The sequence below is a fragment of the Cetorhinus maximus genome, chromosome 27 (assembly GCF_964194155.1).
Source record: "Cetorhinus maximus chromosome 27, sCetMax3.hap1.1, whole genome shotgun sequence".
NCBI classification, from domain to species: Eukaryota; Metazoa; Chordata; class Chondrichthyes; order Lamniformes; family Cetorhinidae; genus Cetorhinus; species Cetorhinus maximus.
In genome coordinates this window covers 18,946,501-18,961,665 of record NC_135905.1, presented here as the reverse complement: position 1 = coordinate 18,961,665, position 15,165 = coordinate 18,946,501, and the positions used below count along the sequence as shown (strand labels likewise).

Below are 15,165 nucleotides of genomic sequence, written 5' to 3'. Positions count from 1 at the left end.
TCATTTGAATGCAAATGATGTTGAAAACAGTTTGTCGTGCAGCAACACTAGCTATTAATCCCCTAATTCAAAATGATTCACTGCATATTTACACACAACATGGTGACTGGCATACTTTCTTGGAAAAAATAGGCAGGCTGATAACCATCCACATACCTATTATGCATAGCCTATTGAACATTAAATTCTCTGCTCCATATTCTAACAACATTTCTAGGAAATGGATTTTTGTCCTGCCCCATATTTCACTACACGAGAATATTTTCTTGCACCCTCAGTGGATTTTGATTTTTGTTTGTCGACTTGTAACCCAATTTAATTTTTTTTAATCCTGAATTTCCAATTACATTTGAAAATGAATTTGTAGCAGAGACGCTAATGGCTCAGTGAGTAAATACTCTGGTTGACATGGTACTGGACCATTCAGATTGGGAAGGACTTGCATACAACTGAATGAGCTGGTGTCCGCTAGTTGGTGTTTGGGGAAGGAGTATTGCAGTTGACCTGGGTGTCCTCTGGCAAGAGAAGAGAAAAAACAGGTGTGGATCTGGTTGTTATCCAGTGATCTGCGATGGAAGAGTATATGTGGACATCAGGTGAGGATAAGATTGAGCTCCATTGCAACATTCCCCAAAGTCGGCTACTAAATGAAAAGGTTAAATTCCGAAAGAGCTGATAATGTTCGTGAGACTGAGTTCTCAAGCAAGTCGCAATTTCAGAAGAAGAGCAAAGAGAGAGACATTTATGTACAAATTTGTGAAAGTTATCGGTTTGTCTCATATTACATTGTAAACATTGACTACAACCCTCAATATATTGATAGGAAAAATAAGCGTTCTGAAATTTTGTGAAACTTAATGGGCTGAATTTTACGCTCCTCTGCCAGCAGCTTTGAAGGCGGGAGGGCATGTAAAAGCCAGGGGGTGGCCTCCCCACCACCGGCCCACCTGCCCTTCGGCCTATTGAGGCCCTTAAGTGACCAATTGATGGCCACTTAAGGGCCTCATTCCACCCCTGCTGATATTTTACCCATGGCGGGAGAGGCCCACATCATGTGGAAAGCCCAGCAGCTTTAGCTGTGTCAGGTAAGGGGAAGTCTTCCTTTGCTGATGCCTTGGGCCTAGTAAAGGCAACCCACCGCCCCCCTCCCCCCGCCATCCAAGGTCATTCTCCCTTTTTAACCCTCCTCCAGCCTGTTGAACCCAGCTCCCTGCCCTCCCCCTCACTGAGACCCCAACCACAGACTTACTTGGGCTCCTTGCCATGGTGGAACTGCTTGTAGCCCCAGCAATGGCCAGCACTCCTGGCTGGTGCTGCTGGGACGATGGACCTGCAAGCCATCTGATTGACTGGGAGCTTTGTATGGTGGGATATCCTCTCGAGACGGGGCAGGTGCCTTGCCTTAAAGCAACTAATGCTACTCCAAGTGGCTGCAGGGCAGACGTCAGGATTGTGGGCAGGCTCCCACCCCTCCCCCCCCCCCTCCAAACTTTTAACCAAGCGGGGACAGGGACCGTGGCATCCCATAAAATCCAGCCCTATTAAATTGTTTTTGAAAATAGAACTGTCAAAAATTGTTTTGCTGTATATCCACAATTATCATCGCCTGGTTATCATCTGATTATTATTATATTGCTGTTTATGGGAGCAAATTGGCTGCCATTTTTCCTATATTGCAACAGTAACTACACTTCACAAAATACTCCATTGATTGGAAAGTGCTTTGAAATGACCAGTGGTTATGAAAAATGCTATCAAATGCAAGCGTGTCTGTCTTTCTTTCTTTCATCACACGTCAAATATTTTGCACAGGTTCCGACCAAACACTCTATCCTGTCTTGTAAATGAGTGCTGGGAACTGTCTCCTTGACCATACATCTGGGGAAGTTAACATTTCAGCTCTCAACTCAAAATCTCTTAATTGGATTCTCGCCACTCTGGGATCCTTAAGGATATTAATATGTAGGAGCATTACTTTCCATCTGTTCATGAATACTAAGTAATTGCACTAGTTATTCAGGGGAAAAAGAATTTTACTCTATTGTATCAAACCACACCCTTTTAGAGTTTATCTATTTCATATACTATTTGAAGAATAAAATTGAATTGTGATGTGCAGAGAAGAAACAAATTGAATTTATCTAAGGCTTAAATTTATCTTTAGGTCATTCAGTTAGTTGCAGATAGGATTGTTCTAGAGGGAAATGTGATTGCCAGCCTGCGCACCAAGGACTCACAAGCAGAAAAAGAATAAATGATTAGTTAGTGTTTTTTGTGGTGTTGGCTAAAAGGAGAATATTATCCATGTTACTGGCACTGTACCCTGCTCTTCTTTGAATAATGCCTTGAGATCTTTTACATCTCCCTGAATGGAGATGGTTTTTCTAACAATGTACCACTTTCTCAGTACTGAACTCCATTGTTAGCCGATATATATTATGCCTCGAAGTTCTAGACTTAAACCTCTAACTTATCTTCGAGGTTACTGCCTCAGGCAAGCTGACACAAGCTGTAAGAAAGGTGAATCATGCACATTCAGAATAAAATAGAAAATTATATTTTATGAGGGAATAATTAGAACATTATTACAATCTAAAAGGTTTGATTTTTTGCACACTAAATGATATGGGATTATTAGCCCTTTAATCATTGATACTGACATCTTGTTTTAATTTCTTTAATACTGTTTTTTGTTATTTACCAGAACAACTATTCATAATTTTTCCAGGTTTGTCTCGTGTCCTTAGGGGACGAGCAGAGATGGCCAAGAATCAAATAGTTGATTGGTCCCTGGCAGAGTATATGGCATTTGGTTCTTTACTGAAAGAGGGAATACATGTAAGGCTTAGTGGACAAGATGTTGAACGAGGCACTTTCAGGTAAATTGGAGTTCTGAGATTAGTGGTTAACCAAAGCTTCTGTGTAGTCTTGTGTGAAATCTTTATGTGAAAACCCATGGAAAGCTGAGTATTTTTTGTCTGTTCACACTTTCCGAACTTCATTTTATAATCTATAACTTCAACTGTGCCAATATTTAGAATCATTGGCCAGAATTTTTCGCTCGACATATGGGCCCGTGCCCAACACGCTCGAGCATAAAATAGCCTGCAATGACGTCGGGTGAGCTTCCCGACATCATTGCACACTTGCGTGATATTTCGGCCGGCGGGTGCGCATGAGAGTCACGCCCCCACCCCCGCCAACAATTAAGAGGGCTCTTAAGTACCAAGTCCATTAACGGCACAATTAACTGGGATTTTTCGCTGCCCATCCAACGTTATGGTTGGCAGGTGGGCGAATCGGCCAGGTGGCCGTTGCATTTTTCAGTGCAGAATGTGGCTTCGAGATTAATTTTTTAAAAATAAAAATGTTTGGACACAAATTTCAGCATCCATATGTTTAGGTAACTCATTCTTATGCGTGGGCATTTTTTCAGATTTTAAAATCTGTTTTTATTGAATTTAAATTCTTCAGCTCTCTGCCTTCAGGGAGTTTTCATTCCGCACTCTCCCATGCCTGCGCTGACTTCAGCACTCACCCTCTCCCGCACCCCCCACCCCCGCCCCCCCACCTCGTCAACGCTGAGCCTTTCAGCACGCGCTTCACGCTGGCTGGCTGTTAATTGGCCAGCCAGTGTGAAATTGCGGTCAAGGGGGCCAATCGTGATCAGCGGTCAGTTCTCCGGCTGCTTCCAGGCCCGCCGATTGTGGCCACCCGCCGATCCAAAAATCCTGTCCATTGAATCTTACAGCCACTTGGCTGATATTTGTTCTGACCTGAACATTATTTAATTTATTTTTCTTCAGTAAATCGAAGACTGGTGGTTGGCTAACGTAATTCCTATATTTAAGAAGGGGAACAGAACATGCCCAGGCAATTATAGACTAGTCAACTTAACATCGATGGTAGGAAAAATAATAGAATCCCTGCTAAATCAGAGGATAGAAGAACATCGAGAAGAGAAAATATAGCAATGAATAGTCAGCATGGATTTCAAAAGGGAAAACTTTGTTTGACGAACCTTATTGAATTTTTTGTGGAGGCAATAAAAAGAGTAGACAGTGGTAATTGAGTAGATGTAATTTATCTAGATTTTCAAAGTGCCATTCATAATGTGCCCCATAATAGACTAATGAATAAGGTCTGAGAATGTGGAGTCAGGAGACAAGTGACAGGATGGATTGTTACCTGGCTTCAAGACCGAGAGCAGAGAATGGGAATAAAGGGTAACTATTCAGAGCGGCAGAAGTAGGAAAGGGTGTTCCACAAGGATCGGTGCTGGGAGCATGGCCCAAAGCGTTGGAATCAAATACACAATCTCTAAGTTTGTGGATGACACTAAATTATTGTATTAACCAACACTGAGGAGGACTGCAACAAATTAGAGGAGGATATTAATAATCTTGCAGGATGGGCAAATAATTGGCAAATGAAGTTCAACACCGTTAAATGTGAGGTAGTTAATTTTGGTAGGAAAAATAGGGAAGTTACTTATTACTTGGAAGATGTGAGTCTAGGTGGGGTAGAGGAACAAAAGGAACTTTAAGTACAAATGCCCCAGTCACTAAAAATTGTGGCACAGGTTAGCAAGGCCATAAGAAAGAAACCAAGCACCGGGCTTTATTTCTAGAGGGATAGAATTGATAAGTAATGAAGTTATGCTGAAGTTGTAACAAGCCTTGGTTGAATCACACTTAGAGCACTGTGTACAGTTCTGGTCACCATGTTATATAAAGGATATAGAGGGCATTGAAGAGGGTGCAGGGAAGATTTACAAGAATGATACCAGAAATCCCTGGATATACCTATCAGGAAAGGATGAACAGACTGGGTCTCTTTTCTCTTGAAAAAGAAGGCTAATAGAAGTCTTTAAAATTATGAAAGGTTTTGCTAGAGAGGATACAGAGAGAATGCTTCCACTTGTGAGGAAGAACATAACTAGAGACCATCAATATAAGATATCACCAAGAAATCTTACGTGCAATTCAGAGCAATGTTCTTTACCCAAAGAATGGTGAGAATGTGGAATTCGCTACCACAGAGAGTGGTTGAATAGAATAGAATAGTTGCATCTATGGGGAGGCTAGACAAGGGAAGGGAATATCTGTTTATGATGATAGGTTTAAATTGGAAAAATGGAAGGAGGCCTAAGTGAGACATAAATGCCTGGACTGGTTGGGCTGATTGGTCTGTTTCTCTGCTGTACTTCCTATGCAATTGCAGTCTGATTATAAATGTTAGTCAACCACATACGATTAATTATTACATTTACAGACTCTTGTTTCTTCTTGTAATTGTGTGAAACAAATACTTTATTTACCTCTTTCATTGTGAATTGATGTTTGTTTGAAGTATGCAATTTTTACACTGTTGGAAAAACAAATAATCTCCCTTCCTCAGAAGGAAATGTTTAAGTTATCCGTGATAAAAAGTCAGCTGTTCTCAATAAATCTTAATGCCCCAATGCTAAAACTATAACATGTATTGATGCCCTTTATGTTAATATGTGTCTAAATTATGGTGATGTAGTATTTTAATTTACGTTTTGAGCTTTCTACCTGCGCGAGATGAAGTTTCTATTTGAGTCATTTTCTTCCAAGAAAGCTTGCAGAAATCAATGCAGCAAACTAATTTCAGATACTTGATTTGATGCAGACCCATCAACTTATATTGAGTTTGTACCCAGCATCAAACTGTCGGACAAAAAAGTAATTTTTCTTATTCATGGAACAGTGAAAAATTGAGACAGCTAAAATCTTTCAATCTGTCTTTCTTCCCCAAAAACAAATTATTCTAAGGTCTGCCCTAGCCTTTTTTTCACCTGACGAGATTAAGAATTGCTCTTTTTTATATCTGACCAAATTAATACTTCTGTTCATTTTGTTCCTGCTGTCTTTTAGCAACATGTGTAACTCTAATTAAAACAGTTCAACAAAATGTTGATGAAAATTGAATTGTAAGGATAAAAAAAAGTCTTTTTCAGTCTGAATTATGTTGACTACAGGAGTGCAGTCTTTTGGTAGTAATACATTAGTTGCTACTTATCAGTGTGCTATTGTGTTTGCTTGGATCTTAATATCTTACATTGTTACTTTCACAGCCATCGTCATCACGTATTACATGATCAAGACATAGATAAAAAGACTTGTGTGCCCATGAACCATTTGTGGTCAGACCAAGCTCCCTACACTGTTTGCAACAGTTCACTTTCTGAGTTTGGTGTCTTGGGTATGTTAAACTGTTAGAACCTTCATTTTTCTTTGAATGTAATTTTAATTTTTACTACTGATCAGTATAAGTGCTGGACCAGAACTGGTGTAGAAGCAATAGATACGAGATCAATATAGATTCAAAGATTCCAGTGTAGTGGTTACTTGGGAGTGAGGGTAGTAATTCATGGGAACAGTTTATCTCTATTCATTTGTGTTTTGCAAATAAGTTAAATCATTATAGTTTCTTTACTGTACATTCCAGCAAAATTGTCTATAGTTGATGCACATAGAATTTCCTTTTAGATGTTTGAATTTCTTTTACGATGCTACTACTGTGAATTTCCTAATTGCAAACAATGATTCTATGAAATTCTCTAATATTCCTCACTGAGCCAGTTTAAGAAATAATAGTAGTGTAAACTAGGTTACCCTTATATCTTTTCAGATTTGTAAACCTTATTTATGTGTGAATAGCTAACATAGTGAGTGGACTAAAGAAAATGTGAGAAAATGGCAGAGTTAGAAACATGAAAGATCTGATCATTAGGTATGAAATTTAAACAAATTTACAACCGAAATAAGAGATACTGGCAAAGTACAGTGGATCCATCTACTCCACAATAAAAGAACTGTCAAAAGGGAGGGCACAGTTAAGCACATAAATGTCAACATAAAATATTATACCTGTAAAAATATCAATGTGGCCAAGGTTACACAGCTACTATTTCTTCAGTGTAGCGGTAGCCTTCTGTCTTGGGAGACGATGGTTTGCTCCATGGTGGTCAACTCTGTGTTAAGCATCACTTGGTCTGGCTCAGGAACCAGACTCTGGCATGGCAGTCTCTGCCACATTTGCTGCAAAGAAAGTCAGTGGGCGAAGATGGTGCACAATTTGCTGGCCTTTTGTTTTCTCTGGGCTCTCTTCTTAAACCAGTCGAGCTTTTCATTTCTGCTCGTCTCTTTCAATGCCCTTCAAAACAGTCAGCCTCCAGAGGTCACGGCCATCAGCGACTGACTCCCAGCCGTCAGTGTCAGTGTTCGCCAACTTCATGACTAGCTTGCAGTTGACATTGTAGTGGAGGTATGAACATCTGGGAGGTCGTTACCCAGTGGCCAGTTCACCACACACAAGGTCTTTGCATACATGGCTGTCGTCTATCCATTGAACATGGCCGAGCCAGCCCAGACATTATTGGCTTAGCAATGTGTATGCTGATGGAATTAGCATTCTCCAGAACCTCTGAGGTGGTGACCTGGTCCTGCCAAGAGATGCAGAGGATACATCTGAGACAGCGAAGGTGGAAACTGTTCAGCCTGTCCTGCTGCCTAGCATATGTTGTCCAGATCTCACCACTGTGGAGGAGTTCAACTCAAGGTACTGTTCCACCCTTCTCTCCAATTATTTATTGCAGTCAATGATGATCTCTCCTGGCTTTGTTTTCAATTGAGCCATTTTCTTTGCTGACAGACCTATTGCATTTGTGATCCCTTCATACATGCCTCTGGCATTCCCTGTGATGAAGGACATCTGGATATTCTGGAAAAGCTATAACCAGTAGTCTTTGGCGCACCGCCTTGCAGTCTAGTGGACTTTACTTTGAGCGGCTCCTGTTGCATTCAGAGTCTTCTCGCTCAGATCTCTCTAATTAATGAGAGCTGTCTGCTTGGTTTTAGTGATAAGCTCCATCACAGTGATGTTAGCCTTCAGCCGGTCAGCATTTTCCTGCTGTTGCGTCTTAAATGTTGATAGTGCAGTATTGTAGCTAGATGGTGGTTTGAAGTATGTTTCATTTTGCCTCTGCACTCTGTGTGGAATGCACAAGAGCACCTGTTCAAAAGAGTTGAAGAACTGTTGGTTTTTTTTGGGTAGATAGTATGACTGACATTGATGCGAGGACAGCATTTCTGTTTTGAGTGAAATTGCATCCTAACCATGGTGCACACCAGGGTCTAATCTTTACAGTAGTCAGCGCAGTGGTAGATGCATGTATTGAGAGTGCTGTTCAGAGAGTCATGTCTGGTGATGATCAGATCCAGCTTGTGCCAATGCCCAGATCCTGAATGTCTCCAGGGCAGCTTGTGGCATGGTTTGTTCTGAAAAACAGTGTTCGTTACACAAAGCTTGTGGTAGTAGCAAAGCTCAAGAAATCTCTCTCCGTTCTCATTTATCTTTCCCAGGCCTCATGTCTGAGGCAAGAGGACCATGGCTCATGGTTCATGTCCACTTTTGCTTTGAAATCCCCCAGTAGGTAAAATGTTGTGACTTAGGGATCCTGCTGATAGCAGTGCTCTTCGCAGAACTAGTTGTTTGCCTCGGGAGTGGAGCACAGCTTTGGAGCATAGATACTCATGAGATTAACTGGCCCTGTTTGAGTTGAGAGGTGATTGGAGAGAACTCGTTCTGAACTATTTATGAGGGTTGTATCATTGAGAGTAGCGAGTTCCTAACAGCGAAGCCTGCACCCTGCTCCCATGTTTCCTCTGAACTTTTCCCCTGCCAGATGAACGTATAATGTCCTTCTTGGCAAGCCTGATCTCTTGGAGGGAAGCTATGTCAATGTCCAGTCAATCAAATTCCATGCCAATTACAGTTGTTTTGCATACGTTATCAACCAGCTGCAAATCATCTGTCAATCCCATGTGTTTAATAGGTGGATATACATTTACCGAATCAGGCAGCAGAAGATATTCTGTGAATCGCAACTCTTTTATTGTTAAACTATCATCCAGTACAAATACCAGTTTCCACTCTTCCCTTCTGGATCTTTTCCCTGTCCAAAAGCAAAAACCCCCTTACTAGGCAAAAACCTAGCTCTTAAGTACAGGCATCAATGAGCATCACCTACTCTTAATTCACTCTGAAGCTTATCCTGGTTTACTCTTAAAGGGACCTGCATTTCTAATATTGTCACATGTACATGGTCCTGACATTCCAGTTTGCCAATCGACAAGTTGGCAACTTCTTCATTATCATTTGATATTTGTTTGCCTGGTGTGGTGGATTCCATCTACTTGTTGAGCAGAGACTTGAAGCTCCATGCACCCATTGAAGCAGATGGACCATGGCGGGTCAGCACCTTACTAGTCAGGGACAACCCGACTTGAAGTGGGCAGTGGCTGATCAGTGGGACACAGTGGTTCCTCCCATCATTGGAGACAGCACGTAGCACCTATTCTCTACGTTAGTAGAGTTGGACGAATGACTCATAACTGCTGTCTTCCATGTTGTGTTAACAGACTGCAATGAAACTGGAGTGTCTCTTCCAGGGCACAAGTCTGGGCAAAATTTGTGGAAACCCTGGGCAGAATTTTCCCATTGGCGATTTGGGGGTGGGGCCCGCTCACCAACGGGAAACTGACGCGGGATGACGTCAGGAGGAACCCCCGACGTCATCCCACCCAATTTAAATATTCAGGAAGGCGGGCGGACAGCGAAATCAGCTGTCCATCCGCCAACCTGTCAATGGCCAATTGAGGCCATTGACAGGATAATTAAGGTAATTAAAGGCCCTGCCTGTCCAATCTTAAGGCTGGCGGGCAGGCCAAGAGCCCCAGTGGGAAGGAGAAAAAACATGAATCCAATGGCGGGATGAGGTTTCATGTCTGTTTTAAAAATCTTTAATAAAGTTTATGTAATATTTATTAACATGTCCCAGCTCGTGTGACATTGTCACATGAGGGGGACATGTTAATTATTTTTTTATTGTGCTATTTTTGATGTTTTTTAAACTGTCAGTGCTCTTCCTGAGACAGCACTTTGCCTCAGGGATCAGTGCGCTCTTTCACGCGCATGCATGAAAGAGCACACTTTGATAGTTGGGGAATCCCTCCACCCCCCACATAGGAAGCGCATAGCGCTTCCCATCGGGTGGCCCGCCCACTCAAATGGCGGGGGGGCCCGTTTAAGCGGAGGAGTTCAGCTGCCCGCCCACCACAGAGCCGGTGGGGCCCGCCCGCCTATCGAGGGCTAAATTCTCCCCCCTGTGTTGCCCAAACATCAGGGTCCCCCTCTCAATCTCCTCAGTTGAGTCCAAAGGAATGCAAAGCACTATTGGCACTGGATTGGTTGCAGGAGCTGCCGGAGAGATGACATATTTAGACAAATCTGCCTTTGGGTCCCGCTCCAGATTTTTTTGTAAGGGTTTCCTTGCTTAGCCTTCAACTCTCCCAAGGTATCCACAAGATAGTGGGGCTATTTGAGCTGGGAACTTGATCCATGAGTGCAGGGCGTGTCCATGTCAGTGGACCTGCACACTGCATGTCTGGGGCTTTCTCTTACTCGTTGCTGCTAACCCACAATGTAGGCTGAAATTGAGAAGCAAACTAGCACAGAAAAGCATATTAACTCTCTTCACCCACATACCAGGCGCATCACACTTCTTGGACAGACTTCTTAATATTATTTCTTTAAACCTTCTGTCTGCTAATTTGACTGAAATGGCCTGTTACACCATCGTATTGATATTCCCTCTGTGTTTGCTTGTCTTTTTTGTTGATATTAATTAACTTTTTTTTCCAATTCATATACTAGTTTGTTTCATCATTTGTCTGTTCTGAACCCTTTGCATACGTTATTTGACCTGTTGTGTGTTTCCAACACCTTCTGTTTTGTTTTGAGCTCTTACCATGTTTAGTTTTTATTTACATTACACTGTTTTTGAGAGAGGTTCGTTATCATTTCCATAAAAAGTAGCATCATTTTTACCACTTGCATCTATATTTTATAAGTATTTCTACATCTGGTCTGATATGTCATTAAATTTTCAGTGAATTGATCAGCAGTTGTACTGAAGAACTGGTGAAATTTCTGCTTATTTTAAAAGTTCTTCTATATGAATGAACTCCCAATAACTGATTGATTGGTTGTAGTTTTTAAAGTATGGGTAGTTCCCAAGTGGTTTAAAATTTTAGAGCTGATTAATTCCAAGAACACCATAAAGTAACCCAGTGAACCAGTGTTACAAAGCATTCTAGGATTTCCCTCAAGCTATCTTGTGTGGAAAGCACAAGGTAAGAATCATTACAAACAAACTTACAAATAGCTGGGCTGCCAGATGTTACCTTATAATACTGGCACCTGTTCAAAACTTGGAAGCTTTCTATCAAGTTAGTGCTGAGCATAAAATGAGTACCTGGGGCAATAAAGTGCTCCTGTGGGAGAATTTTCGGAAATGAGTGATGTGAAGCTAAATATGGAGTTTAAATAAAATCTCACCTATAACAGAATTGCAAACTTGTTGGAATTCTAAATATTAACTAATCGAGTAATCTTTCGAGATTTAATTTAAGGAGAGATGCTACTTGATATTTCTTAACAAACATGGCCTCATGTTCATATTTTCAGAGCAATATTAAGTAATTGCACTCACTGTCATCCAAACGCCCATGAATGATTTTTCAGATTATTAGCTACTTAGTTTATTTTTCAATGCATGTTGTCTAGTAGATGAGAATGCCCTTGCTTGTTTCCACTTTTAACCTGTTAAACCATCTCCATCAGTGGTCTCTCTTCTAGACTGCACTGCCGCCGTCACCTCTGAATCAGCCCAAAGATCTACCCTCAATCCCCCCACCTCTTCCTCCTCCGTGTGCTGCCCTGAGATGATAACATCCACAGACATGGCATCAGATGCCCCATGTATGCCAATGACACCCAGCTGTACCTCTCCACCACCTCTCTTGACCCCTCCACTGTCTGTGTGTAAGATTGCGTGGCTCACATTCATTCCTGCATGAGCTCAAGCTTTCCCAGTTAAACATTGGGAAGAGGAAACCATTGCCCCTCTGTCGTAACTCCATAACCTTGCCACCATCCCCTTACCAGGAAAATGCCTTGGATTAAAGCAGACTTTTTACAATCTCAGCGCCCTTTTTCAACCCTGAGTGGAGTTTCCAACTTCATCCGTCACAAATAGTACCTATTTTCATCTCCATAACATTGTCTGCCACTGACCCCTCTCTATCAGCAACATGTATAATCCTTAGATTAAATGGCTGTAATGATAGACTCCACCTGAAAAATCTTGCACGTTTGTCTCAAAATGTGTCCAAAAACTTCAAGGGATTGTGGTCTGTATAAACAATTGTTTCTGATGATTTGTTTGCAACACAAATTTCAAAATGCCACCAAACCCAAGATCTCTTTTTCAATCGTTGAATATCTTCTCTGTTGTACTTTCAACATCCGTGAAAAATACCCTATCAGTTTTTCAATTCCAGTGTCATTGTTTTGTAACAGCACGGCTCCAATGCCTATATCGCTCGCGTCAGCAGCCAACTTAAATTGTTTAACATAATTGGGTACTGCCAAAACTGGTGTCGTAGTTAATACAGTTTTCAAACTATCAAATGACCTCTGAAACTCCAGTGTCCATTGAAACTTCTTTTTTAATAGCTCAGTCATTGGAGCAACCACAATGCTAAAATTTGGTACCAATTTCCAGTAAAACCCACTCATGCCCAGAAATCTCAAAACTTCTCGTTTTGTTGTAGGCACTGGGAAATCCACGATAGCCTTGACTTTCATATCTCTCGGAGCCACTTTACCATATCCAATGGTTTGGCCTAGATACGCAACTTGCGCTTTTGCAAGTTCACTTTAAGCCAAGTTCATCACCAAATTAGCTTCTTGTAATCGAGAAAATAATTCTTCCAGATGCTATAAGTATTCCTCCCACGTCTGACTCTATACTATCAGATCATCAATACAAACAGTACAATTGCCTAAACCTGCAATTACTTTGTTTGAGTCTTTGAAATGTCGCAGATGCATTCTTCATACCAAATGGCATGACTTTAAGCTGACATAGTCCATTTGGCATCACAAAAGCTGATATCTCCTTTGGTCTTTCCGACAACGGTACCTGCCAATATCTTTTTAGCAAGTCAATCTTTGTGATAAATTTCGATTGTCCCACTTTCTCAATGCAATCCTCCAACCGTGGTATAGGCTATGAATCCGGTTTTGTCACCGCATTCACCTTTCAATAGTCCACTCACAGTCTTTGTGTTCCATCTGGTTTCGGTACCAGTACAATAGGTGAACTCCAGTTACTGCAACTAGACTCAATTATACAATTTTGAAGCATGAAGTCAATTTCTTTTTGTACTTGTGATAACTTTGCCAAATTTAATCTATAAGGATTTTGCCTTATTGAAGATGAAACCTGTACAGACACATCATGTATAGCTAAATCTGTCTTCCCCAACTTATTCCCACAAATAGGTTTGTGTGACTGCAATAGCTTTCCCAAATCACTTTGATACTTGTTTGAAAGTAACTCAATATTTCATTTAAGTTTTCAAGCACCCCCTCATCCAATTTGATTAGAGGAAAATCCGTTTCAGAGTCCTGCATTTCTACCTCTTTCCCATCATCCACCATTACTAATACATCTTTTTGTTCCTCTTCCCTGTCAAAATACTTTTTAAGGATATTTACATGACACACCCTCTGCTTCTTTCTTCTACCTGTAGTATTTATTAAATAATTTACTTCATTCAATTTCTTTTCAATCCTGTAAGGTCCACTAAACCTTGCATTTAATGAATCACCTAGTACTAGTGACAGAACTAGTACTTTCTCTCCAGAAACAAAACTGCGAGCTTTAGCTTTCTTATCTGCCTTCACTTTCATCACTTGCTGTGATATATTTAAATGTTCCATAGCTAACTCACATACTCTGTTCAATCTTTCCCTGAAATTTGATACAAAATCCAGGAAAATAGTTTCTGAATTTTGACTCACCAATTTCTCATGAATCAATTTTGGTGGTCCCCTTACCTCATGACCATAAACTAGTTCAAAAGGGCTAAAACCAATCGATGTATGAGGAGCAACTCTAGTGGCAAATAACAAGAATGGAATTCCCCATCCCAATCCTGTGGATAATCCTGATTACATGCTCTCATCATGGTTTTTAAAGTTTGATGCCACCTTTCCAAAGCTCCTTGTGACTCCAGATGGTAAGCTGATGACATAAACTGTTTTATCCTCAAACTGTTCATTACTTCCTTAAACAGCTGTGACATGAAATCTGACCCCTAATCTGATTGTATTTCCTTAGGTAAACCATATCTTGTAAAAAAATTTAGTTAACTCTTCCGCAATCTTCTTCGTTATAATATTTCTTAAAGGTATAGCTTCAGTAAACCTGGTAGACGCATCCATTATTGTCAGTAAGTACTGATTTCCACTTTTAGTCTTAGGGAGGGATCATGACAATCAATCATGACCCTGGTAAAAAAGTTCTTCAAATGCTGTTATTGGGATCAAAGGTGCCAGCTTAATCACTGCTTGTGGTTTCCCAGTTACCTGACATATATGACATGTTCTACAGAATTTGACTACATCCCAATGCAGTCCTGGCCAAAAAAAAACTTCTATCTTTTTCTGTGTTTTCCTAATTCCTAGAAATCCCCCCATTGGAATTCCATGCGCAGTTCTCAGAATCTCATTCCTATACCCTAATGGGATAACAATCTGATGTACCTCCCTCCAGCTTTCATTTGCTGAGACATGATCCAGCCTCCATTTTCTCATTAAAATATCTCCCTTAAGATAATAACATACTGGAATACATTTTGCTTCTGTTTCTGAGTAAGCTTTCTGATATAACTTTTAATCAGACATTGAATGTAGGGGAGGTATGCTTAGTTTTTTCCCCCGATGGAAAAAGACTTGCATTTATATAGCGCCTTTCACAACCTCAGGATTGCCCCAAAGCTTTTGAACAGATAATGAAATACTGTTGAAGTGTAGGTGCTGTTGTAATTTAGGCAATTACCTCTGCACATTTACTCTAAAAGAAAGGGATGAGGATAACCTTGGTCCATAGACTTCTCTACAACCAGTATTAATTAATTCATGAGCGCATCCAGGAGCAACCATCAATTGAGCAATTAAGGTTGTATAATGTTATCCAGTGGTACGTGAGATCTGTCAAAATTCACC

The 15,165-nt window shown here is 40.8% G+C and overlaps 1 protein-coding gene across 3 annotated transcripts in view; it reads left to right on the top strand.

Moving 5' to 3' along the window:
- The window catches only part of ogdhl (oxoglutarate dehydrogenase L), a 137,335-nt gene that overhangs the window by 96,210 nt on the left and 25,960 nt on the right, over positions 1-15,165 (top strand). For all 3 annotated transcript variants that reach the window (XM_078530842.1, XM_078530843.1, XM_078530844.1), the window contains exons 15-16: positions 2,729-2,879; positions 6,101-6,228. In XM_078530842.1, coding sequence (XP_078386968.1) covers positions 2,729-2,879; positions 6,101-6,228 — 279 coding nt within the window. The remainder of the gene's footprint in view (positions 1-2,728; positions 2,880-6,100; positions 6,229-15,165) is intronic.